The sequence below is a fragment of the Electrona antarctica genome (assembly GCF_951216825.1).
Source record: "Electrona antarctica genome assembly, chromosome: 16".
Lineage (NCBI taxonomy): Eukaryota > Metazoa > Chordata > Actinopteri > Myctophiformes > Myctophidae > Electrona > Electrona antarctica.
In genome coordinates, this window is record NC_136797.1 from 33,664,748 (window position 1) to 33,692,684 (window position 27,937).

A 27,937-nucleotide genomic window follows, 5' to 3' on the forward strand; every position below is an offset into this window, starting at 1 on the left:
GTTTGTATTTGAGTATCAGAATGCATAATGTACTGTAGCACTGTACACATGGACATCCGTTTGTTTTCTTTTCATGACCAAACTCAAGATTTACATAAGATGCAGGGTAATGTGCAAAAAACTCTGAAAGGGATTTTTTTCAGACGTTCTAGTAGTTCACAGTACGTTTGGTTAGGAGTTAAAGAGAGAGAACTCTTAATGCTAGCTATGGAAGTATGTACATTGGGGATATATGAACTGTGTAAACTGTAAAGTAACTAGCCTACATTTACTTAAGTACTGTAACTAAGTACAATTAGGTATTTGTACTTTACTTGAGTATTTCCCATTTGTATTACTTTTACTCCACAACATCTCAGTGGCAAGTGTACTTTTACTCCACTACATTTATTTGAAATTTTTAGTTACTTTGTAGACTTTGATTATTACAAAACAATAATCGTACATTAAACCACAAACTTTGTTATGTCAAGGACCCCCAAATTGACACCCGCGGAAAAGATATTCCAGGGACTCCCCATAAGAACGTTTTTTACGGTTCTAGCAGAGATTCTCAACCTGTTTAATTTCAAGGACCCCCAATTTGACATTTAATGGCATTTCTATCTCTGGGACCCCCAATTTATATTGTAAAATCAATATTAATTCCAAACTATCATTTAGCTGGGGACCCCCTGGAACTCCCTCAAAGACCCCTGGGGGTCCCCGGACCCCACTTTGGGAACCACTGCATTAAACCTACAGCCATATGCATTTCGGCCATTTGAAAATAGCCGATCTGCAAGTTCACAATGCGTCGCATGCGCGATGAGCTTGATCTGCTTTTTATTTATTTATTTTCAAAAGATTTTTAGACATTTGAAATTCTGCATAATGAGTACTTTTGGTACTTTAAGTACGTTTTGATGCCAACACTTTTGTACTTTTACTCAAGTACATTTTGAATTCCGGACTTGTATATTTCTATATTGCAGTATTGATACTTTTACTTAAGTAAAACATTGAGTAAGTGGTAACAAGCAGTCTATACCTGTCACTTGTGTTTTTTACCCTGCCTTGGTAAATAAAGTTTTTGGGGAGCTTTCAAAACGGTGTGCAGACTACAAATAAATACATGGTAGGCTAAATGGTGCATTTATCCAAGGCTCTTTACAGAGATTGTGCAATGTGCATTACATTCAGCCATTTACACCCCCGATGGCGGCGGCAACCATGCAAGGCACCAACCAGCAGCAATTAGGGGTTCAGACACCGTCTCCACACCATAGCGCAAAACTTTCTTAAGCTGCGCACTTCTTAAGCTGCGCGCAGCTTAAAGCTTGAGTTTTTAGACAGCTGGTGGATGGAAAAGAAGCTCCACCTCCGCGGAAGACTTGAGCGGAGGAGAGCGTTTCCGGGAATCTGGCCGTCGCGCAAGTATTCGGCGGAGGTGGAGCTTAATTTCCATCCACCAGCTGTCTAAAAACTCAAGCTTTAAGCTGCAAGCAGCCGAGAACGCGCGCAGCTCTTTTCATAGTGTGGCAGCACCTAGAGTCTTGCTCAAGGACACTTCGACACCAACTCTGGGGAGCCCGGGTTCGAACCATGGTTCGAACTGAACTGGCAACCTTGCGTTTACGATCCAGTCACTCTACCCCTTGAGACACACGCACACGCGCGCACAGACACACACGCGCGCGAGTTATTCCTTCTGTAACCGGTAGAGGGCAGCAGTGCTCTATAGCCACATGCCAGTGGTCTATCCCCACCGGAAATACGTCATCTTTCAAGTTCAACAGTTTGCTTTGCTGTAGTGCATGAGGTTGGCGGGCTGCTGCTAGTCTAGTCAGTGCTGTTTTGTTTATTTGTAGACTATATTAGTTTTCATATTCACATCGGTGTCCTTGGAAACTAACTCTACAGCCACATCAGCTACAAGCACCCGACATATATTTTTTTAATACAGGTGAAGTACTCAGGTTTATTTTCAAACATTTTCAATAATACTTGAATGCTACCGGTAGCTGGCTGGCTAACTAGCATGTAGCTTGCGTGTCTGGTAGTAATGTTGTTAAGGGTCCTTCTAGTACAACTAACTACTCGAGCTACTTAGTCAAAAGTCTGTATCTGTTAATGTTTTGTAATGGCATCCTCGTGTTTTATGTTAAATGAAGAAGTTAGTACTATCATAGCTAGTACTATCTGATAGTTTACCACTGTCAACCTGAGCGAAAACTGTCAAAATAGCTAATCTCACAGACCTCACAAGTCACAACGCGTCACGTCGCAATTGTGGACTTGTAGATCTGTAGATCAGTGATCACTTTTTTAGCCTGTCTTGTGTATTAAATCTTGCATTTTTACTTTTGTATTCATTTTGTATGTATGTATTCAGTTATATATATATATATGTATTCAGTTATATATATATATATATATATATATATATATATATATATATAAAACTAATTTCCCCACTGTTTATGGTCAATACTACTGCATATCGTTGATGCAGTTGTTGCAGAAACCTTGTATCTCCATTTTCATTCATTAGTTTCCCCTACTGTCCTACTTCATCATACAAGAGTGTTGCACACAAATAGTGAAAATATAAGATCTCCAGGCTCATGAGCCTGTAGATAAGTTATTATCACTATTTAACCTTTACAATTTAGGCTTTTGACGCTCTTAATCCAGTGATTATTTACAGTAAAATGATAAGGAATGGTGTTAGACATGTGTTGCTGTGATATTGCATACATTCACCCCCTCCATGCAATTTACAATTTAGGCATTTAGCAGACGCTCTTAATCCAGAGCGACTTACATTAAGCAAGAACAAAAAACATGGGAATACATCACATATGTAAAATACATTTATCGCGAAACATGCGTAAGCTAAGAACGTGACTAGAACATATCTATATAATTACACTATACATATAAACTATAACTAGAACATATCTATATAATGACACTATACATATAAACTATACATATATGCTATACTATGCTGTATGCTGTACATATATACTATGAAGTGCTATGACTACATACAATGCACTTATTGTGCTGTCTACATGACATGCTATAAGTCTGTTTCAAATGCTATATAAGTCTAAGAAGTGCTGTCTAAGGGGGTAGGGTAAGTGCTATGGGCCATGGAGGTTGATCTATGGCTGTTTATCTGGAAAAACATGAAATATAGGTCAGTGGTTCCCAAAGTGGGGTCCGGGGACCCCCAGGGATCCTTGAGGGAAGTACAGGGGGTCTGCAGCTAAATGATAGTTTGGAACCAAATGGACCCTTATGGGTGGGTACATTTGGTTCCATTTGTACACTATCATAGTTAAATTAACATTGATATTACAATTATAAATTGGGGGTCCCAGTGATAGAAATGCGATTAAATGGGGGTCCGTACTCTGGCGTAGACTAATGCATGTCAAACTTGGGGTCCTTGAAATTAAACAGGATGAGAATCACTGCTAGAGCCGTAAAAATCTTGTCTTATGGGGGTCCCTGGCATATCTCTTCAAATGGGGGTCCACAGGCTATAATTAGTGTCAGTTTGGGGGTCCTTGACATGAAAAAGTTTGGGAACCACTGATGTAGGTAATATCACACGGCCATTCTAGACTAGAGCTAATAAGTTTCCACGCGTCAGTGATGATTTCATGTTAGCCCTGAGACATGACTTCAACATCAGCCTGTTTTTTGGGACAGCTACATTTACAGAGCAAACATGTAAATAAACAGTGCTCACCCAATGTGCCACGGATGTTAGAAGTTTGCTTGGTCGGCTATTAGCACCTGTGCATCCCGCGTTGTTTAATAAAAAGCATTTTAATCCGATCGCCCACACGCAACACACCTCCCAACTGATAGGGGCGCGTAGTTGAAAGCCTACGCCGAAAAAACCCCATCGGATATTAAACAACGCGGAATGCATGGGTGCTGATAGCCGACCGAGGAAATTTCTAACATCCGTGGCCCTGGGGAGGTGAGCACTTTATATTTGAAATCTGAACGTTTATGTAGACATTTTTTCTGTAAATGTAGCAGTCCCAAAAACAGGCTGAAGTTGAACCATGACGCTCGTCATGTGAACCATGGCTAATGTCATGTATGACTTTTGCGGCTGTATGAACACACTTTGACATATAGAGCCTAAGGGATTAACATGTACTTTGATGTGTCTTATATACAGTGGTGGTGGTGGTAGCATCGTCATCATGCCGTCCAGCATTGGACCCAGCAGCCCTGCTGCTGCGCTAGCCGAGGCGCTGGAGTGCTCTGGTCGGATCATTGACCGGCACCTGCTAGACGACCGCTGCTTTCCTGACCTGTCGGATCTGCTGTCCGTTTCCTCTCACAGTAAGTGATGACATTCATTGCACACTAGAACAGATCAGTTGTGTCCAACCCAAGGAAAAGATATGCATAGACCACCGTTTGACACAACCAATTTTATTTTTGTGGCCAACTTTCTTTCTTTCTTTTTTCAAGGGAAGAGACATTACATTATATGACTATGGATGGGCAAACAGTTCACACAAAATCCCACAATAACTGAAGTGTATCAGTGTATCAGAAGTGTATCTTTTCAGTACATACATAGATTGTCCGTCAGTGCTCCTTATTGTACTCATGTTCTCCATAGTTTGCCTGCTAGCAAATAGCAATAGTAACCGTCTCTTACTCTGATCTGGCGGTCCTGTGGTTGCAAAACAACCCAGACCGATTCTTAACCCCCTCACCAGACAAACAAGACATCAAAAGGAAAGGGAAAAAAATAAAATAAAAGTGAAATTTTTCTTTGGGACATCTATTAATACATCTATGCCATAAAATCCTCCATTATTTTAATTCTGTACATTCAGTGTTCACAAGGGTCCATTTGGTTCCTAGTATCATCCATTTAGTTGGGGACCCCCTGGAACCCCACCAAGGACCCGTGGGAGTCCCCTTGACTCCACGTTCAGAGCCAATGAACGTAGAAGTATCAATACTCTGCTTTGTCAAATCTGTTGTAGCCATCAGTGAATATGACAATAATTTAAACGTGGAGTATTACCGTTATCTTGTTTCCTTGCAGATATGCCATCACTCTCTGGAATGTCAGACATGGACTATCCCCTCCAGGGACCGGGGCTACTTAGTGTGCCAAACCTCCCAGAGCTTAGTGCGGTCCGCAGAGTACCCTTACCTCCTGAGCTGGTGGAGCAATTCAGCCGTATCCTTTATCAAAACAAACTCATTGGCCTGTGCATTGATACCTGCCATACACAAATGTATACTTGTGTTTCTCTTTTGTTTTTTTGTTAGGTTTCCTCTCATACAAAATGATGTGTCCAAGAAATTTGCATTCATCTTAACTAAGCTTTCTAGATATGCAGTGTAATTGCATGATGGGAGTCTTTCCTGAGATAAGTCGAGCATGGCTCACCATAGACAATGACATCTTCATGTGGAACTATGAAGATGGGTGCGTACTGCGTGCAGTTGCCTTATTAAACCATTACAGAGACCACTAAGGAATACAAATGTATTTATGTAATAACATTTTGAACATTTTCCTTGCAGTGGTGATGTGGCATATTTTGATGGTCTCATTGAAACCATCCTGTCAGTGGGTCTCGTGAAACCGAAGCCAGGTAGACCTAACACTTATCTTAAACCACTACAATTGGATCACATATTCTTTTGTAGTTGTATTAAGATTTCCTTTTTTCTTCTCAGGGATTTTCCAGCCTAACATCCACTATCTCTTGGTGCTAGCCACACCAGTGGATGTGGTTATCCTTGGACTCAGTTTCCCTAAAGGCCATACAGGTGAGAACTCCCTCATCCAGACCTGTACACTGCATATATATTAGTTATTACCCACAGCCCCTTTTCCACCGGGTTTGAACCAGTTCAGTTATTTTTCTCGTCTACTATTGAACCAGTTCAGTTATTTTTCTCGTCTACTATTGAACCAGTTCAGAGTATTTCCACTGAAAATAAATTGGTTCAGAACTGTAAAATGTGGCTAGGAACCATAGAGTATATAAAAGGATAGAGACTGAACTGGCGCGAAGCTCCGCCCCCCCAGCTATTCATGTCAGTGGAAGTTGCTCAGTGGCGTTTTGAAGCACCCGGAAGACTGCCGGAAGTACCGTCTCAGAACGTCTACTTCCGCATTTGACCACCAAATTTTGGTGGTCAAATGCGGAAGTGCAACCGAGCGCTCAATGTTAAAGCCCAGCTGCACGGGGTTTCCCGGTCATGAATCCACGGGTCCGCCTGTAGTCCCTCCTCCTACCACTAGGGAGGAGAGCTTCAACGTCGAATAGCCTCACTGGCCCCTTGCTAGGAACTGGAACAAAAAAATGGCCGCCGGTTCCGTGAAAGCACCAAGGTTCCAAGAATCTAGAACGGAACTAGTTCTTGAACCAAAGTTAATGTACAGACCTACTGTATTGGAGTGTCCAGACTCTTTGCCTTTTCTCTTCTAGGGTTGAATGACAGCATGTCTGGTGGGATGCAGCTGCTGCCGGACCCACTCTACTCCATACCAACAGACAATACCCACATCCTGGCCATTGCCTCCACAGACCACGGTCGCATCTTCTTGGCAGGCAAGGACGGCTGCCTGTATGAGATCGCATACCAGGCCGAGGCAGGCTGGTTTAGCCAGCGATGCCAAAAAATCAACCACTCCAAAAGCAGCTTATCCTTTCTTGTTCCCTCCATGGTCCAGTTCTGGTTCTCGGAAGATGGTAAGGAAAGCGATTCAAATTCAAATGATTGAGGGTCATGTCTCTGGTCCAATACAACTTTTTATAATGCAGACACATGTTATGTTCAACAGACCCCCTTATGCAGATAGCCATTGACAACTCCCGCAATACACTCTTCACACGCTCAGAGAAAGGAGTCCTACAGGTGAATTTATTGGATGTTGTGTCACTATTTAAACTGCTAACGTGCCTCTTGTGAAATTGAAGTGTGTCAGAAATGAGTATTTCTTAGTCCTGATTTTAAAATTCTTACCTAGAGGTTTAGTTGATGTTTGTTTGTATTTCAGGTATATGACCTAGGTGCTGATGGCATGGGCATGAGTCGTGTGGCATGCATGTCACAGAGTTACATTGTGGGCGCAGCTGGAAACATTGCCAGGTAAGTCTAGGTTTATCAAGTATAGACATTTTTTCAGCATATCTGTGTTGGATATCTGTTCAGTCCTTTTTTCGCGTTTTCTCCAATTACAGGACAATTGATCGTTCTGTCTTCAAACCTATTGTCCAGATCGCTGTGATTGACAGATCTGAGTCTTCCGACTGTCACCTGCTTGCTATTACTCATGCAGGTGAGGATAATTAGTGAACCAGTGATGTGTATTGTTAATTTCACAATATAAACACATTGGTTGACGTGTGTCATTTGGTATTATTGACCTACTAAAAAAATGTGTTTAGGCGTGCGTCTCTACTTCAGCACCACACAATTTACCCTGCCACATCAGAAGCACGTTGCTGTGAGACCCAGCCTACTTGCTTTGGTGCATGTCCGCCTCCCACCGGGGTTTTCTGCATCTTCAACCCTGCAGAAACCCGCAAAGGTCCACAAGGCTCTACACAGCAAAGGTATACACTGTCTTTGCTCTTATCTCCTGTTGAATACAAGTGGCCACATCTGACTGTAATACATTGATTTTTATCCTCAAAGGAGTTTTACTAATGGCTGCATCTGAGACGGAGGATAGCGACATCCTGTGGTGCATCAACCACGACTCTTTCCCCTTCAAGAAACCCCTTATGGAGACTCAGGTAGAAGCTTATGTTTAGTCATGCAGCAGCAGTACACTCACATTTGGGGTTTGTGTGGGATGTTCTTAATGTTCTATAAATTGTATTGTATTGTAGATCATGTCCAATGTAGATGGTCATTCATGGGCGCTCTGCGCTATTAATGAGGAGAGGCCCACCAAGGTCTCTACTCTGCTGAACAAAGACCTGGTCCCCATTACGGACTCACCTGTGGTGGTTGAACAACACACTATCCCTCCACAAAGATTTGTCCTTCTGTCCGCTAAGGTCAGTATAGCAATACTTGTACTTTAACTTCAACTAATTCCACCACCTCACCGCCTCTCTCTCGTGCAAGTAATTGACAATATATAAAGTCACTCATAACACCAACTTTGATGAGGCAGTATTGCTTCTTTTTTTTTTAAATGTGAGGTTTTTCTTCATTTCCTGAAAAATGAACATTTTGGAGTTAGGTGGTTTCTTCCTGACAGCAGAGATTTATATTTTTTCCTGTACTGCAGGGCAGTCACATCTTCCATAAGCTACGTCCAGTTGACCAACTGCGCCACCTCTTGGTCAGCGGTGCCGGAGGAGAAGGTGAAGAAATTGAACGATTCTTCAAGTTGCACAGGGTAAGAATTGCACATTTTGAACGTCATCGGATTACACACAAACGAATAAGTGCATCACACATTATACAAGAATCATATATGCTTGATTCTTCTCTCTTTTCAGGAGGAGCAAGCATGTGCCACAGCTTTGATCCTGGCTTGTTCTAATGCCGCTTGTGACAGAGAAGTTTCAGTGTGGGCCACCAGAGCCTTCTTCAAGTCAGTGTTGATTTCTATTGAATAGTTCAATCTCCAGTTGATTTAGTCGACTAAAATGTATTTTGGTGGGCCTTGATGCCGTTGTAATGGCTGATTTTACTGCGACACATTGTGAGCTTGTAGATCGGCTATTTTCAGCATTCAAGTAAAATGACTTGTCTTTTATTTATACTGGATCTCTTGTCCACTAGTCCCTTCCTAACATCTTAGTCTAGTTTTTATTTGTTGATGAAATTGTCAATGTATTTAGTCTTAGTTTTAGTCATCATAGCTTAGTTTCCATTTAGTTTTCGTCAGTGAAAAAACGTAGTCGACGAACATTTTTCGTCTTAGTATTAGTCGACAAAATCAACACTGCTTCAAGTCAGTGTTGTGTTTACTCTCCAATGCAGTTGCCCCCACAGCTGGGATTATAAAATATAGTAAAAAATGCTCTCCGCTTAAGAAAATGTGGATGGAACCGATAGCCTGTTTTAAATATTGTAGATGTTGGTGTGCAGTGCTTTAGATGCCTAACGTTCCTATTAAAATGTGATGGGCAAAGAATCGGTTCAAGTTAACGTAATTCATGTTGTGCCTAAGACTTCAATATTAGCTACTTGGCAAGAAAGCATCACCTTGTTAGAATGCCCTCTAGTGGATAGAAGGTACATAACAACCATAATGCTATAGCCCAAGTATGGGCATTGTGGATACTATGTATCTTATCACATACATCATAATCGTCAAGCATTCTAATGGGATTATAGAGGAAGAGTTTTACAAACCATTATTATATAACAATCCCTTGAACTTTTTCATTGCTTTATTAGATATGGAGGAGAAGCACAGATGAGATTCCCCTCAGCCATCACATCTCCAAGCAATGTTGGACCCATGTTTAGCTCTCCTTTACCAGGTAAATATCACAACCCTGGTGGTTTGCTGAAAAAGGTATGCGGCAAACGGGATGTAAAATTGGATGGAGGGGAGCTTTAAGGCCAGGCTTCACCTTTCATGATTGTTTTTGGCACCCTCTAAGCACCCTCCTTTTCTCATTCTTTCCACAGGTGTTTTACCTTCTCTTCCAATGACACCTTTTGTGGCTGCGACCCCCATACCTTCAGGGGCTGCCCCTATTGCTTCGATGTCAGCTGGCCCCGAGGTGGTCTTCTCTGGAAAACACAACGGCATCAGCGTCTACTTCACCCGCATTCTGGGGTCAGTTGTGTAACTGAACTGCAATGTCTGCACAGATTTGGCACATTGGCATGGATTAAATATGGTATCTGGGTCATAATTTACTAGTGGTCTTCACTTCATCTTTGTTGGAACCATTGATGCTGGTGTATGTTCACAATGCAGACGCTAATTCCTTTTTACAGGAGTATCTGGGATGGGAGCCTTGCTGTTGAGAAGACCATTAACAAAGGGAATCAGACTATGACTATTGTGAGTACCACAATAATGCAATTATGGGACGTTTTCAAGTTGAGATCATTTGTATAGCCCTTAATCATATTTACGTTCTCAAAGTTAAATGACCAAGAATTTGATAATGGTAATGGTGGCTAATCAATGTTTCCTTTGCCAGCTGGAGAGCAGTGTTGGCGCTGGTTCTCTGGAGTCGGTCCTTCTGGAGTTAAAAGGTCTGCAGGAATTCCTTGATAAGAACGCTCAGTTCAGCCCCTCATCTTTGGGAGCAGCCAGGTAACGGCTCTCTGTCTCTCCTCACTGTCTGCCAGGGGCTTGAAAAGCACCTGACTACATCAGGTCCCGTGGATCTTCAAAATGAGATGCAAACACAGTAGAATGAATCAATTAATACCTTGCAGTTAATGTGTTAATATGATACTAAAAAGAATGAATTATGCTCAGTAGTTATATTCTTCCAGTGTCAACTGTTATATAGTCCGATAGTACATCTATATATGGCATTATCTGACAACAAATGTTTAAGTGGTTCGTTATAATTATGTGTACCATACAAAAATAATCAATGGCAGAAACATGTCTGGTTGCATATAAGAAGTTGTAGCATACAAGGCCTACAAGGCCATATAAAACCACTTTCTGTAAAATGTACAGCATAATAGCGGCTGTCCTACTCATTGTGTTGCATTTTAATTTGATACAGTTTTGTTGTCCGCTTGTGGTCTGAGAATCGGTAGTAGTTATACCAGGAAAAACAATGTGTACCATACACCCATGGCCACCTTTACTATAATAATTTCTCTCAGATTTAACTGCACTACATGTGAATATTGAGAGAAATGCTGTCCACACACTTTAAGCAACATTCCATTTAATAGGCTTAGCTTTCAGTCTGCTTTTGCATTTAACGGAAGTGCACCTACAGCATCTCTCCTGTCCAATGTTTCTACTGTGTTTACTGTTTTGTGGGTAACATGTTCTCTGTTGGCTGACAGTTTCAGCTCCCCTGCCAACCTGCAACAGAGGCTGCTGGGTTTCATGCGCCCTGATGGAGCCAGCTCACAGCAAGTACAGCAGGAGCTCCAGAGGAAATTTCACAGTGAGTGATGAGCATCATACATTGCTCTGTGTGTGGGTGGGGGGGGGGGGGGGGGGGATTTCCAATACTCCAGTGGTGATCTGATCTCTGACATTCTATCCTGACCTGCACTACTAAAACTACTCAATGGGAGATTCTGTGCAAGTACAAACCATACAAAATACTTACATTGTCTGTTTTTTCAGGGGTTATTATACTTTTACTCACACCATTTCGTTATTTGATTGTCTTTCTATCTCTCTTTCTCTCCGTCTGTCTGTGTGTGTCTCTTATATTCAGCGGAGGCACAGGTCTATGAGAAGATGTCCCTGCAGGGTATCCAGCAGCTGGTTCATCGTTCTTGTCAGACACTGGCCCTTTGGAAGCTTCTCTGTGACCATCAGTTCAGCCTCATCATCTCAGAGCTCCCCAAGGTATTGTATGTTCTCACTCGGACACACGCACGTTCACTTAAACTGTAGAATGAGTGAAGTGCACATGCCTACACTCTTTTTGGTGTTCATGCCCTGGCTTAGCTCGGAGTGTAAATCCTCATATTTATACTTATCCAAGAAATTAGCATAAAATTTGAGCCTGTCTGTCACAGTTAGGGATTTTCTCAACACTGCAGTTTTCAGTATAACGGACACTTTTTCTACCTATGACTTGATTTAGGCTTATCGTCCTTTTAGAAAACTGAAATGAACGTGTGATGAAGCGGTCTGCAGAGTCACTCGTCACGCACTGTGCACAGTGATCTGCGTCAATACATCTCATTGCATTGTCATAATTTCAGTGTACAATTTATTATTCCTTATGAATTTTATAAATAGAAATACCCGTGCAGTAAGTTTGATCGACAGCATTGGCTGCGGCTGGAAACTGAAGGACTCTTAGCGCTGTCCCTCAAAGACAACCAGTGGAGAGAGGCTTATATTTATTCTTAAATGTGTGTGTTTTGTAGGAGTTCCAGGAGCAGATGAAGGGAGTGAGTTTTAAGGATGTGGTGATTCGGGGTAGAGAGCTTACAGGAGCTCTCATCACAGCGCTCATTAACGTTTACATCAAAGACAGTGCCTCCGTGGATGCAGTCAGTACTCACCTGAGGGACATCTGTCCCTTACTGTACAGCAGTGATGACAGTGTGTGCTCTAAGGTAAGTACATATCCACATACCGAGGGGACACAGACACACATTGACACACATACTAGTATGCTTTAACTACATGACAGCCACTGGCTTTTTCAAGTGTCCAGTTGTATCACCCTAATTAACCCTAAACAGGGTTCTGGAAAGGTTGTGGAAATCTGTCTTAAATTAAAAGGGGACTAAAGACCTTCAGGCATTTGCCTAGTTTGTTTTGGTGCTTTTTAACCTTGTAGCTGTATAGGTGACCACTGAATGCATTAATTGTTTCTATTCTTATTTTGTCCTTTTAAATATTTTTGCTTTGTAGCACTTTGAGATTTGCTTCAAATGTAAAGTGCGTTTATAAATAAAACAAAATAATATTATTATTGTTATTAATATTAAATTGGATATTGAAAATTCCATGAAATATGCAAACATCATTAACCCATTTTGGGTTGTTTTAAGCATTATGTTATACTTCAGCTATTGAAAAATAGATCAGTTCTGTAAAAAATAGATCTGCTATTTTTGAAAATGTGGCGCAAATCTTTGAAAATATATTCTTTCAGAGCGAACATTTTAACTAAAATATTTGCTTCTGGGGTGTCCCTGGAACTACATATTTTCAGATGGGAGTCCGTGGCCAAATAGAGATAATTATGGGGGTCCTTGACATGAAAAAGGTTGAACACCACTGACATAGAAACATTTTTTTCAGAAAAGATTTAAGATTTAGAAGCCTTTTTTGTAATCGACCTTAGTCCAAAATAACATTGTCTTGTAAGTCAATTGAAACCATTGAAGGTGCTGCTTAATGTCTGTTCTGGGTGAAATTCATGTGACGTTCGACCTCACATTATATCTAGAGTTTTATTTTGGCATCAAATCTTGCCATTTGTACTAACCATTGATGTCAAAAGTAGGGACACCGATATGGAAATTCTTGGCCGATACCAATGTTTAAAATAACAATTTAGCCGATACTGATACCTATGTTTATTTCGTTTTTGTTGTTTTTATTTTCCCCTTTTGTGCCACAGAAACAAATTCATAATCAATACAAGAAATAAATGTTCAGAATCTACAGCTTGGTAGACGACAGATAACCAACACACCGACATAGCCAATGCAAAATGTATGCTTATCAACAACAGATAAACATCGGCTACTGCCATCGGTTAATGTCAGTTTTATTTGCCGATACGGGTATTGACCGATAGGCTGATACCGATTTATGTGGCCGATACATCGGTGCATCACTAGTCAAAAGCGTATGAACTAGGCTTGTTCCAAATTTGGATAGGAGCGCCGCTCATAATGTCAAATTCCTTTAACACCCCGAACGCCCGGGGTTATTTAATCCATTAAATCATAGCGCCCAGCAATTTATAGCAATCGGAGCACATTTAGCGACGGACCGGATGCTATCCCGGATGTGGCTGAAGTAGCTTGATGTAGCCAAAACACTCTCGATGCGATCGACAACGGGAGGTATGATTCATTCTAACGCGACTAGCAACGGGACCGCGATGGGCTGTCTAACACATAATCTTTTCTTAGAATTGGACGGAATGATTTAGATCAAGAGTTATTCACGTTTTAAGATTGCCGGTCTCGTCGGCTAAAATGGGGGAGAACATTTTTGTCCACAGCCTGTGGAGCGATGCGATTGGTTTTGATATCAATTATCTCCGTCCTTTTTATCAATCTCAGTCCTGGGCGTTGATGTTGATCGCTCAGGGTGTTAACCAGCCAATCAAAATTGATAAAGCGGCTAGACTATATAAATATCAACAAACATGGCGAAGCAGAAGCTGCTGTACGCATACAATAGCCATCACCTGACAGCAGAATCTCCATCAAGATCCGCCACTAGAGAACAACCCCATGATGCCACTAAGCCTAAAAGTTGCACATGCTGGCATTGTTTTCACTGGCCAGTATGCTGACCAGAATACTGCGTGCAGTACTTAACATCAGCAAGACTGTACATGTTACTAACAAGACTCTGTATGAGGGACTACCCAGGGTGAGCCAGAAAATAGCAGCCAGGAGAATGAGACTAGCAGGACACTGCCAAAGGCATCAAGAACTGCCAGCCAGCAAACTGGTGCTCTGGGAAACAACACACGGGCATCGATCACGAGGACGCTAACATATGTGGATGTACTCAAGAGCGATGCAGGAGCGCAAAGTACCAACGAACTGGCCAGATGTATGGAGAGCCGGGATGACTGGAAACGACGATGGAGGGCTCGTCTGAGGACGACCTAGAGAGAGTGGCAAGCTCTGAGCTGTGTAAACTGTAAACCCCCTCCACGGATCGTCTATCACCCATTTTTGAGTGGCCATGAATCACTATATGAAAATAGAGGGGATCGCCCAAGCCTAGTATGATTCCCTGTAAATTCTGGTTTCCATTTCCTCTTGCTCCATCCTTCACAGGCTAATGAGTTGCTGCAGTGCTCTCGGCAGTTCATTCAGAACAAGGCAGATAAAGAGAAAACCCTAAGAGAGTCTCTACGACTGTACCAGCAGATCAGCCACCACACAGACCTGCCCCTCGTCTGTTCTCAGTACAGGCAGGGTAGGAACACACACACACACACCACTGCTATTTTCACTCGTATAGTTATTAGTTGGTAATTGGTATGTATAATAATCATTAATCATGCTCCTTCTAATCTAAGTCCTTCTATTTTGTAAGCTTGTATCTATTGGTTCAATGCCTCTTTTGTATTATTATGCTTCTGCCACACTTTCACTTTATACCACTAATGGTATAACCCCCCTCACACTTTCGTGCACCCCAGATAGTATTTAAGTTGCTTTCTTCAATATTTTATATTCACCCCCCCCCCCCCCCCCCATTGCATGCCAACACAAAACTCCAAACTTCACGTTGGTGTCATTAAACATATACATGGCCCTGCTTCTAATGACTGATATTGTCCCAATGAATGTATCATTTTAATGTCCAGCGTTAGATACAGACCTCAGCCAGCCCAAGGATTGCTCTCACATGATCAGCCTTTAAATTATCTGTCTCTTTCTCCCTCTTCCTGTGTATCCCAGGCTTTAATCGATAGGGCAAAACAATGCTATGATCAAAAACATAATGTCCTTTTGAGAAAAAGAGGCATTTGCAATGTCATTGTTTGCCCACACCAGAAGACACACAATTATATACATCTACTCTGCATTCGTAAAGGAAAGCAACAAAGTGGTTTGAAATATTGGAATAAATAAATAATTAGTCAGGAAAAAAAGGACAATCTTAGTCATGAGAAGCAGGGACGTGTGTTTACAATGAGTCCAACATTGGAGTTGGATGTTGCACAGGAGAATCGAGTACCTGTTTTAATATTTGTATTGGTTTTTAAAAATTTTCACGTACAGTTACTTACTTTACAAACCTTTACAAAATACATACTTTACCAAACTGACAGGCAGACAAAACAAATAAACAAAAAAATAGAATCAAGTATCAAACAAGTATCTAAATACTGAAACAAGCATCGTGAAAACTGTCTGGAGTATGCAGGTGTGAAAATGACCACAGAAGTGAAATTCCTCTTTAAATCTTCCCCCAAATCCCCCCCAGTCCGTTTCTACGAGGGAGTCCTGGAGTTGTGCCTCACGGCAGCAGACAAAAAGGATCCCCAACGTCTTGGACCCCACTTCTATAAGAACGGAGAGCCAGAGGAGGACAGAGCTGGGCAGATGGCATGCCAGGAAAGGTAACACTGCAAACTGTTGAATTAATATTGTGTTAACTACAGTATGACACTTATAGTAGCGGATTGCTACTAATAACAATTTCTCTCTCTCTCTCACTCAGATTGTCGTGTTATAAATGCATCACAGATACCATGCAGGAGCTGGTGAACCAGAGCAAGGCTGCCCCTCAGTCTCCTAGTGTCCCCAAGCAGCCTGGACCACCAGTTCTGACATCTGACCCTAATATGCTGAGTAACGAGGATGCCACTGCCCATGTGAGTAAAACAAACTTTTTGAGTGGTGCAACCACTCGTGTGTGTGTGTGTGTGTGTGTGTGTGTGTGTGTGTGTGTGTGTGTGTGTGTGTGTGTGTGTGTGTGTGTGTGTGTGTGTGTGTGTGTGTGTGTGTGTGTGTGTGTGTGTGTGTGTGTGTGTGTGTGTGTGTGTGTGTGTGTGTGTGTGTGTGTGTGTGTGTGTGTGTGTGTGTGTGTGTGTGTGTGTGTGTGTGTGTGAATATATAGCGTTTGTTCACCACCAGGTGTCACTGTTGCACAGACACAGACCCACACAGCACCACTCACTTCAGACGGGTCTGATTTTATTTTTTATATATCTGGCTAAAATAGAGCATGAGTTACTACTGCTGCTACAGTATATACAAGGTTTCTTATTTCGCACACTTATTGTTCTTTCTCTCCCTTTAATTTGTTATGCTGATCTTGCCAGTGCTGTAGGCTTCTTAGTTTTATCTTTTTTTGTTGTATGTTTGCATAGCTCGAAAGTGATGCTCCACAGTACAAATTGTTGCTGCTACAACGCTAACTTAAGCCGTCAGTTGGTCAGCTAGTGGATATGTTCTTAAAGTTGGACATTGACCCCTAATGCCCCCTTCACGTGACAAGTATCAGGGGTGCCAGTGTACTGTGGAATCCTACACATAAGGTATCAGGGGTGCCAGTGTACTGTGGAATCCTACACATAAGTATCAGGGTTGCCAGTGTACTGTGGAATCCTACACATAAGGTATCAGGGGTGCCAGTGTACTGTGGAATCCTACACATATGTATCAGGGGTGCCAGTGTACTGTGGAATCCTACACAATACACATAAGTATCAGGGGTGCCAGTGCACTGTGGAATCCTACACAACTATCAGGGTTGCCAGTGTACTGTGGAATCCTACACATAAGTATCAGGGGTGCCAGTGTACTGTGGAATCCTACACATAAGTATCAGGGTTGCCAGTGTACTGTGGAATCCTACACAAGTATCAGAGTTGCCAGTGTACTGTGGAATCCTACACATAAGTATCAGGGGTGCCAGTGTACTGTGGAATCCTACACATAAGTATCAGGGGTGCCAGTGTACTGTGGAATCCTACACATAAGTATCAGGGGTGCCAGTGTACTGTGGAATCCTACACAAGTATCAGGGGTGCCAGTGTACTGTGGAATCCTACACATAAGTATCAGGGGTGCCAGTGTACTGTGGAATCCTACACATAAGTATCAGGGGTGCCAGTGTACTGTGGAATCCTACACATAAGTATCAGGGGTGCCAGTGTACTGTGGAATCCTACACATAAGTATCAGGGGTGCCAGTGTACTGTGGAATCCTACACATAAGGTATCAGGGGTGCCAGTGTACTGTGGAATCCTACACATAAGTATCAGGGGTGCCAGTGTACTGTGGAATCCTACACATAAGTATCAGGGGTGCCAGTGTACTGTGGAATCCTACACATAAGTATCAGGGGTGCCAGTGTACTGTGGAATCCTACACATAAGTATCAGGGGTGCCAGTGTACTGTGGAATCCTACACAAGTATCAGGGGTGCCAGTGTACTGTGGAATCCTACACAAGTATCAGGGGTGCCAGTGTACTGTGGAATCCTACACATAAGTATCAGGGTTGCCAGTGTACTGTGGAATCCTACACATAAGTATCAGGGTTGCCAGTGTACTGTGGAATCCTACACATAAAGTATCAGGGGTGCCAGTGTACTGTGGAATCCTACACATAAGTATCAGGGTTGCCAGTGTACTGTGGAATCCTACACATAAGTATCAGGGGTGCCAGTGTACTGTGGAATCCTACACATAAGTATCAGGGTTGCCAGTGTACTGTGGAATCCTACACATAAGTATCAGGGTTGCCAGTGTACTGTGGAATCCTACACATAAGTATCAGGGTTGCCAGTGTACTGTGGAATCCTACACATAAGTATCAGGGTTGCCAGTGTACTGTGGAATCCTACACATAAGCGATAACGTGATTGGGAGTAGAGGGTGGGAGAATAAACAAAAACACCACGTTTACTGGTAACATTAGAACAGTACATGATGTACCTTGTTTTAGATTTTGCAAAAGCTAGTAGACCCACCTGAATACTGACATTATGAGGTTGTGGTATTATATTAATGGTTTTTTTTTTTTTTTTAGAGTCCTCGGAACTCAGGGACACATAAATTGTAATAGTTTCTTCATTTCAGCCAGACTTTCTTGCCCAAATTATTATTCGTGTTGAACACACTGGAGAGTTACAGAAATTCTGGCGTAATGAATCCTCATGAATAATGTATCCTATCATTTTGTTTTGTAGTTTGAACAGATGCTGGGTCTGGCCCAGAGGTCTCAGGATGAGCTGTTTCACATAGCCCTCTACAACTGGCTCATCCAGGCTGACCTTACTGATAAGCTGCTGGAGGTCAATTCTCCATTCCTGGAGGAGCACCTGATGCACATGATAAAGCAAGACCAGAGTAAGGTGCGCAACATGGACCTCTTGTGGCGTTACTACGAGAAGAGCCGCAGCTTTGGAAAGGCAGCCCATGTACTGGCCCGCCTTGCCGACATGTACAGGTTTGGCACAATCTCATACGTTAACCACTTGAACTGTATACCCAAATTGACTAGATTGAACCCCTTTTTTTTCGCTCTACACTACACTTTGTCTTTTCCAAAAGAAAATCTACAAGCTCATGACACATCGCGTTGAGCTCAGTGGCCTTCTGGTTAGAGTGTCAGCCCTGAGATCAGCGACTGTTCCAGAAATGTGTGACTGGGGGGGGAATGGTATTTAGAGCAGGAGCTAATTAATTTTGGTTTACATAGAAGTCATTCAATTGGGTTTGTGTGGAGGGGAGGCTAAGCACCTGCCCCTGGAGCCGTCGCTGCCTGAGACTGGGAGATTGGGGGTTCGATTCCCGGGCCAGGTCATATCAAAGACTATAAAAATGGGACCCAATGCCTCCTTGCTTGGCACTCAGCATTGATTGATTGAATTGTGTATTAGACATAAATGTAAAAACAGCAACAGAGTACAGTCAAACACTCATTCCAAAAGGGATGGCATCAAAAAAAGTCCTTGCGGTCTTGTTTCCATTTAGGCCCTATATAATCAATTCATAGACATAACATGAAGAATAACAACAGAATTCAATATCATCAGTCAACAAAAAATCACACCCGTGTGAAGTGAGTGGTGCAACTGTGGGTGTGTGTGTGTGGTGGGTCGCACCCTGGGTGCGGCCCACAAGAACGCACCCAGGGTGCCGGCCCGATTCCGACGAGCCGTCCCGCGTCTGAAACGGTTGAGAAATGACAGTTACCGTCCCTCTACTGTACCCTCTACTGTTCTGTAGCCTACTGTACTGTCACTGTACTGTACTGGCACACCCGAAATCACCATTTATACAGTTAATATGCGAGTGTGACGTGTTTGTGTGGTGAAAAACAACCATGCTGTTTTCGTGCTCAGACGCACCCACCCACCCACACACATAGTGGTTGAACCAAAATCTATATCATTACAGGAAAAAATAAAACACTGTATGCACAGAGTGGGGGAAAAGGTAAGTGGGGGGTGATATTTTCCTTTCCCTTGGAGAGGAGAGCATAAAGTGCCTGCGACTACTAGCTTCATGACCAGGGGGTGTACACCAAGCTGCCTCACTCTACAGAAATGGGAGATAGACTCTTGCCCTATGAGCCACATGTCTTGGCAAGGCTTACTTGTAGCGAGCTTGTCTTAATCTATTTTTGGTGAAGAGATTTGGTATAGAGGGAAAAGGAGTGGACCCAAGCAGGGGCGGCAGGTTCCTATAACGGCAGTGGGTGCCCCCCGCCCCGCCCCCCAGCCACCCCGCCTCCCTGCCACCCGGCCGCAGCGGGGAAAAAAACTTTTTTTGGTACTTTATTTACAGTTTGCTAATAAATACAGTGGTGCGCGCTTTCAGTTCACAACAATTAACGAACACATTAAATTGTTTCAGCATCTTGTTTCAACATTTCAGCATGATCAACAGTAAATAATTAAATTGTTTCAGCCATAAGCGGCGGGTGGTCTAACAATGTCATGATTTGTATTACCAATCTCGTACACCATTGCTCACGAAAGCAAGATCCTTGACCCAATTACAGCCACTGCATCTTACCTTTTAATTAAAGTAAAAGTAGTCTGAGGAACAGTTCTGTTCCCCGGACATTGTTTTGGGATATTTTGGCTGAGATGGCTCTGTTTGTCAAGTCTCAAGTCAGTGTGGAGATTGGCCGGCGGTGTTGCTGCCCTCCCCTCCCCTCCCAACTCATGGCTCTTTACGGACGGGCCGACGGTACACAGACAGCAGCCTCGCCGCTGACTGTGTTAGTGTTGTGTTGCTGCAGGAGACGGAGTGTGAATGAACCGTGCGGTCACTGGAACAAAGCTACCGTATTAGCATTTGAATACCTGTTCTGTGAACACCGTAAAGGTGTGTGCCTACGTGACAAAATGACCAGGGGGAGGGGATCTTCAGCCTTAATCTCAGTGGGTGCTATTTGTCTTATTCTTTTTTCAGTGGGCGCCCAAGCCCTCAGGCACTCCCAAGCCCTTAGCAACCCTAACCCAAGTGTGACCCCTGGGGGACCCCAGTCAATGGTGTATATAGGGTTTAAGTGGTTAATGCTTGAAAGTAGAAATTGTGTAAAATATATACAATATGCCCAGGAAATGTGAATTTATTTGCTTGTATGTTTCTCTGTTAACGTGCAGCACAGAGATCTCCCTGCAGCAGCGTTTGGAGTACATTTCTAGAGCCATCCTGTCTGCTAAGAGCTCCTCGTGCATCATCGCCCAAGGAGCTGATGGAGAGTTCCTTCATGAGCTTGAAGAAAAGATGGAGGTATGCAGTGGCACATGGAGACCACAATACTCAGTGATTCCCAAATTCTTTCATGTCAAGGACCCCCAAATTATTAGGTTTTTTGTAATCTAACCATTTGTGTAGTTCTTTCAAGATAAAAAAGAAACCCGCTCTCTGTAGCATCACGGCACATTGTGAGCTTGTCATCGACTATATGGCAATAGCCAGAGTATATTGGTTAAACTGATAGCGATAATTGATACTATTATTAACTCATTTTGCTGGGGACCCCCTGGAACACCCTCAAGGACACCTGGCAGGCCCCAAACCCCACCTGAGAACGACTGATGTAAACATCCTCAGACTGTGAAATTAAACATCAGCATTTGTTCAAGACAGGGCGGGGAAAGTTACTTTTAAACCTGGGCGAGGTTTAGCTCTGGACATAGACAGACAGACCGACCCTCTTCTAGACAGCTAAACCCCTGCAGAGCCACACCGCATAAAGTCTTTGTTCAAGATGGTGACTGGTAGTCTTATTATGTTCCCTGTTCCTAGGTGGTGCGTATCCAAGTACAGATCCAGGACACATTGTCCAGACAGTATTCCCAGCATCCCTCAGTGAAGAATGCCATATCACAGTTGGACTCAGAACTTCTGGATATCACTAAGGTGAGGTGACGCATGGTTTGAAAGGGTAAGAAATACATGTATGTACATTATGCAACTTTCATGGACTATTTGTGTACTTTATTTTACCGTACCTGTTACCTTAATGTATCTTAGTTGCTTGTTACTAATAATTCTCAAATGTTACATTAAATTGGCTCTGAAATAATGTAAAGATTATTTTAACATGAGTGGTACATAATTATCAGACCTTCATCATAAGACATTGTGAACTACTTGTTTATCCCCAAAATGACTGGATATCACAGCTTTTGTAGCATTGGTAGAAATATTGTGCCTTGAATGTCGTGGATATTAAACAAATAAATTATTTTAAGAAAATGGTCCACTGTTCGGTTACCAATATAAATAAGTCAGTGGCAGTGCTGTGTATTCCTTAACTTTAAAAAAAAAAAAGTCTTAAACATTGTACTGTGTTCTTTGTTGTAGCTCTATGGAGAGTTTGCTGACCATTTTAAGTTGTCGGAGTGCAAGCTGGCCATCATTCATTGTGCTGGACACTCAGACCCAATTCTAGTGCACTCGCTGTGGCAGGAGATCATGGAGAAAGGCATGTATATATATATATATATATATTATTTGTGTGAATCTCATTATTCTGTGAAAGTCTCACATAACAATTCCCAATGCGTTCTGTCTTGGAGAGCAGAGTCTTAACGGTACTGTAAAACCCCCCACCAGCCTACTTAACCAATTAGCTGCTCGTGGCGGAACGTTCCATCAGAAGGAATCCAGCCAGCAACTGCTTCTGGCGTAATGTTCCATCTGATAAGCTTTATTATTGATATGCTAAAAAGCCCTAAAATGATGCCCTTGAATGCGGGGAAGTATTTTTGCGACCAAAGGTCGCACTTACTATACAAACCTGCACTGCCGCTGTAAAGCAACGCAACGTATCGCTCTACACAGACACACACACACAGGCCACGGAACACTGACTTTCTACAGCCTACTTAGGCTTCACTCACACTGTCATAACAGATTGTTGTATAGCTGATGCATGAGACTTGTTGACTGTTGCAAGCTCGCAATGCATTTCCAATGGAAGTCACATGGTTTGTGACTTTATTTAATCTGTGGGCTATGACCTTCAAAATTGAGATTGGCATTGGACCCCATAATGTGCCATCAGTCGGCTCAACATCATGTGTGTAACTGTGTATCCTGTGTTTCAGAGCTGGCTGACAGTGTAGCCATGAGTCCTGCAGACAGAATGAGGGCCCTCAATTTAAAACTGGTGTCGCTAGGAAAGATCTATGCTGGAACTCCCAGATACTTTCCTCTTGGTAAGTATTCACACACACACACACACACACACCTAGTTTTCCTTTCTTGGCCTTGAATTGCATCTAATATAGACCTGCTTCGAGTCTTCAGTGTTTACCTAGGGGACTGAAAATGTAATTGGCCGGACTTCAGAATCATTGAAATAATATTCGTTCTAAATTAATTGCCAAAATAATTGGTCCAAAACCTGCAGTTGTAGTTGATAATCTCTGCATGTAAAATAATATTTTGGTGAGTCTGTTAGTTACACCAACACTGTTCTTGTGAAATAGTTATGCACGTAGACGTGAAGAATTTATAAAGATCACTATGTCCATTTAGCCTAACAGGGTTACTACCCCAGGCAGTTACTCCCACACAACACTAACCAAAACACCCACATGCTGCCGGCAGCAGATTAACATGATGGTGCATTTGAAAGCAGATACACTTCTTGTCAGCTCTGTGTGTACACATGACTATGTGCAGTGACTCATATATTTGGCAATATAGTGGCAAAGGTGCATTCCCGTTAGAGTTGGTGTCGAAGTGTCCTTGAACAAGATGCTGAACTCCTAATTGCTACTGATGTGCAGGTTGGTGCTTTGCATGGTTTCCTCCGCCATCGGTGTATGAATGGGTAAATGTAATGCACAATCTATGTAAAGCGCCTTGGATAAAGGCGCTATATAATTATACTTCATACCACAACCAAACTCCATCTCTTGCAATACATGTGTTACTTCAAAGTAGCAGAGTTGTATACAAGGATCTCATAGCTCCATGTTTATATTTAAATTATATTAGGGACTTTAAGCAACGACGGTTTTCAGGACGGCTCCGCTAGGCGGAAGTACAGTTTCTATGACGCAATTGCCGTAGCAGTCAAAACAGCTGTCGGTGACGGGTTCCCACCCCTTTTTGGTTCCCATAGTGACGCGTCTATCAGTTGTCTTTTCTCTGAAGGGGCAGAGCTTGTGGCATAGCTTGCATTCAACATGATCTGGTAAGATTGTAAGATCTTACTTTTAGTATTTTGTGAACTGTTCAGTAAATTCGTTTAGACAAAGTACTAAAATCACTGACGATGTAGAAGACACTACATGGAAGGGTAGTTTCTGCCGTAGTATTGAAGGGCTGCGACGGCAAGCAGGTTTATCTATCGAGCACTGATCCACTTTTTGTTGCCGGAGCGGACTGCCGGAGCCGTTGTTGCTTAAAGTCTCTATTTTCGGTGGTGAGACCCGTCTGCTGTAGCAAACATGTCACTATGGTATGTCTATTAGTATACTGTATATTGCCAACGGCCCCAACACTTATCTGTCTGTGTTCCTTAGAATTCCTAGTGAAGTTTTTGGAGCAGGAGGTGTGTAAGCTGAACTGGGACGTGGGCTTTGTCACACACACCATGCAGGAGATTGGAGTGCAGTTGCCTCGCCTGCTGGAAGTCTATGACCAACTCTCCAAAACACGGGTACACCTGTCAAATTATCAGTCATTAAATAGTATTAGATTATAGGGCTGGGCGATATGGACACAAACAAATCACATTGACCAAATACCTCAATATTACGACAATATCATATTGTCGTTATATGCTACTTATTAGCATATAACGAGACAATATCTTGTCTCATATCACAATATTGATGAACAATATTTGATAATACCCAGCCCTACATTAAATTGTCTCATGTGGCACTGGCATCATCTCTGACCCTTCATTTGTAGGATCCCTGTTGGCAACGCCTTAAGAAGGCCCTGCACCTGATAGAGTGTATCCATGTGCTTCTCTCAGGATATGTGGATGACCCCAGTACAGTACCCACATATGACAGGTAATGACTCCAGTACAGTACCCACATATGACAGGTAATGACTCCAGTACAGTACCCATATATGACAGGTAATGGCTCCAGCACAGTACCCACATATGACAGGTAATGACTCCAGTACAGTACCCACATATGACAGGTAATGACTCCAGTACAGTACCCATATATGACAGGTAATGACTCCATTACAGTACCCACATATGACAGGTAATGACTCCATTACAGTACCCATATATGACAGGTAATGACTCCAGCACAGTACCCACATATGACAGGTAATGACTCCAGCACAGTACCCACATATGACAGGTAATGACTCCAGTACAGTACCCATATATGACAGGTAATGACTCCAGTACAGTACCCACATATGACGGGTAGTCGGGTACCCATCACTCTCAAAATGCCCAAAAACATACAGGATAGGAGATTAAAGGCCACCTACATTGCATGGCAGATTGAGTAATCACTTCCCATCGTAAATAATTAGTCATGATTACTCATTTAGCTGCTAATGTGTGCTAAAGAAGCTTTAGTTCTAATTCTCCCTTTTTTAAATGAAGGCATAACGAGTTGCAGCTTCCATTTGAGGAGTGGTGTTCTCATCAAATCGATCCCACAGCTCCCTAATTGCCATGGATTTTCTTTCCTTTTTCCTCTAACTTGGTTAATATTGCATTGAACTTAATATCAATGTATCGGGGGGACGCACAATGTTTTACCCCAAAACTATGGAATGCACTTCCCATTGCAGTCAGAACTGCAGCCTCACTCCCAATCTTCCGCCGTAGTCTGAAAACCCACCTCTTCAGACTCCACCATGGCCCGTAGCACTTGCCCTAGCCTAGCCCCTTAGATAGCACATTATGTAGACTTAGATAGTATTTTAAACAGACTTATAGCTTGTTATGTAGACAGCTCTAGAATTGCACTTTATGTAGTCATAGCACTTTATAGTACACATGTATAATATATTATATAGTATAGTATGTATAGTTTACATAGATACTCCACTGTTACGTTCTTAGTTTACGCATGATTCATGATAACTACTTTTTATACATGTGATGTATGCCATGCTTTTTGTTATTGCTTAATGTAAGTCGCTCTGGATTAAGAGCGTCTGCTAAATGCCTAAATTGTAAATTGTAAATTGTAAAACAAACATCTACCGTCGAATTACTATTTTGTTTTACCGTCCCTGCTCTGAGGTCTGCTCTGAATTATAATATTATAAGATCAATCACAAGTTAAAACATTCTATTTGGGAAGCATAGAATTTCTCTGGGCCTCATCCATGAGCCATTACATTGAAAACCTAGCAACATCACTGCACTTTAACTGTCGTTGGGCATTTCTTTATAAGCCTTTCAAAAATAGCTATTGGACAATCTCACAATGTGACACATTGTAAATGGGCTGTGTTGGCTGCATGACATACAGTAGACATGCTGCTTATTGATTGACTTATTCTATTGCAGACGGCGATTCACCAACGTGTGTCTTGACAACATCTGTGGTTACCTGGTGGAGCTGCAAGGTCTCAGCCCAAACTCTGCCTTGCAACAAAACATTGGCAACTTCAAATCCTTGCAGGCCAAGCTGGAGAAGCTTCACTGAGGTTCTGTGCAACTTATGAATACACCATCAAGGACAAATGATAGACCACTGGAGCTTATACAGTTGGCATACATACATTAACAACAATTACAATCCAAGCCATTCCCATTCTGTCACACACATTGTCAATCGGTGTTCTGTTCATTATATACGTGCACAGAGGTTCCCGGTATTCGATAGACTCCTGTGTTAACTGGGGTTAATGGCTGTTTTGCCGATTCATCTCTAAATGGAGTCATTCTGCATTCAATCAATGTGTTGACGTAAGAAAAGCACAAAGTTCAAACCCATTTTCTTTGTTTGCCACATTTTGTTTGGACCATGAAGTCTTCTGTTGAGCACGTTTAATGCAAAAGGGCTCATTCTCGAGTTGAGATCCCATAGCCCAGATGGACGACCTTTTGGGCAGTCACGCCATAATGGACTAGGTGATTGTGATAGTTTTTTCCGAGCATCAGTGTATAGTATAGGCATCCAAAACAGAGTATTTTCCTTATTGTTCAAGTTGTTGTAAAGCAATGCAGTAATATGCAACAAGCTATTTGGAAAATCATATCACAATCCCCAAAATAGGCTTTTTCTTCTCAGCCTCTTTTTCTGGCTGTGATAAGTGGCTGTCGGACTACACTACAGTAACATCGTCAGACCAATACCTCACTGGTGTTAGGTTTGGCTGCTGTAGTGGACACATTTTGTAACTTATTTGTATAAACATTTATTGTACGTCTAATCACTGCAATTATATTTCTTAGACAGAATGATACTGCTGGCTGGAGGTATTGTTTTTCCTCCAGACATTTGTGATTGTAAAAGTCAGACAATTTCAAATGCAATTGATGCTTTCATAATTGAAAATGTAAACCAATTGTACATGGTAATTGGATTTGAATGATTAGTTGAATCTAGAGTTAAATATTCAAATACAATTGACAAAGAAACTGTATACATTTTTCCTGACTCAGTTTAATTTGTTCTGCTTACTCAAGATTGCCTCTGTTGTTCCACGTGTATCTGATCACATTGGTATTTTCATTTTGTTGTACTTAGTAGGCTCTGTGCATAACTGGAGTTAGTCCCAGGTTTCCTGGTGGCATACCCATTTCCTGTTGATGTTCCTCTAGCCATGTTTGATTGGCTCTGCACGTTTGGCACGTTTAAAAATAAATGTATTTCCATATAGGTAAAATCTGCTGCTAAGCCAATGAAACCGAAGCAGGAAATGCCGCCTTCTGGAAACTTGGGACTACAGTTATGCACAGCCTATTTACTGGTACTTTTGTGTTTTCAGAGAGAAAATGTAAACTAAATTCAGTTGTTACACATGGTGCTTTTCACATTGTATACAGAGAACTTTGGTCAGCAGTGATTGTTTTTTTTAATTAAATGTGTTTTTTTTACAAAGACATTTTTGGCATTGTTTTTACTTTATCATTGTGTATTAAAAGAAACAAAATTCA

General features: G+C 42.2%; 1 protein-coding gene across 2 annotated transcripts; it reads left to right on the forward strand.

Annotated features, from left to right (window-relative positions):
- The first annotated feature begins 1,765 nt into the window (after positions 1-1,765).
- Positions 1,766-27,937, forward strand: LOC306939194 (nuclear pore complex protein Nup155-like). Of its 2 annotated transcripts, none has more exons than XM_079523734.1 (33): positions 1,766-1,945; positions 4,190-4,356; positions 5,078-5,215; positions 5,371-5,467; positions 5,566-5,636; positions 5,722-5,814; positions 6,480-6,743; positions 6,836-6,909; positions 7,052-7,143; positions 7,236-7,333; positions 7,443-7,610; positions 7,693-7,793; positions 7,890-8,060; positions 8,297-8,407; positions 8,511-8,605; positions 9,418-9,503; positions 9,655-9,805; positions 9,970-10,036; positions 10,179-10,294; positions 11,014-11,117; positions 11,397-11,530; positions 12,061-12,252; positions 14,674-14,815; positions 15,833-15,968; positions 16,070-16,223; positions 18,549-18,808; positions 20,979-21,108; positions 21,628-21,741; positions 22,189-22,309; positions 22,935-23,045; positions 24,363-24,499; positions 24,757-24,863; positions 26,342-27,937. In XM_079523734.1, the coding sequence occupies exons 2-33, from the start codon at positions 4,215-4,217 to the stop codon at positions 26,478-26,480; spliced, it is 4,116 nt and encodes a 1,371-aa protein (XP_079379860.1). In that variant the 5' UTR covers positions 1,766-1,945; positions 4,190-4,214; the 3' UTR covers positions 26,481-27,937. The 2 variants fall into 2 exon arrangements, with proteins under 2 accessions (XP_079379860.1, XP_079379861.1); XM_079523735.1 differs by having other exon boundaries at positions 11,020-11,117.

What these genes read in the sequence shown, in the direction of transcription:
- LOC306939194 (XM_079523734.1), top strand. Translation starts at nt 4,215, where the DNA reads ATGCCGTCCAGCATTGGACCCAGCAGCCCTGCTGCTGCGCTAGCCGAG. An exon ending in GCAGCTGGAAACATTGCCAG is followed by an intron (nt 7,144 to 7,235) that starts GTAAGTCTAGGT and finishes CTCCAATTACAG; the next exon opens with GACAATTGATCGTTCTGTCT. An exon ending in GCCACCAGAGCCTTCTTCAA is followed by an intron (nt 8,606 to 9,417) that starts GTCAGTGTTGAT and finishes TTGCTTTATTAG; the next exon opens with ATATGGAGGAGAAGCACAGA.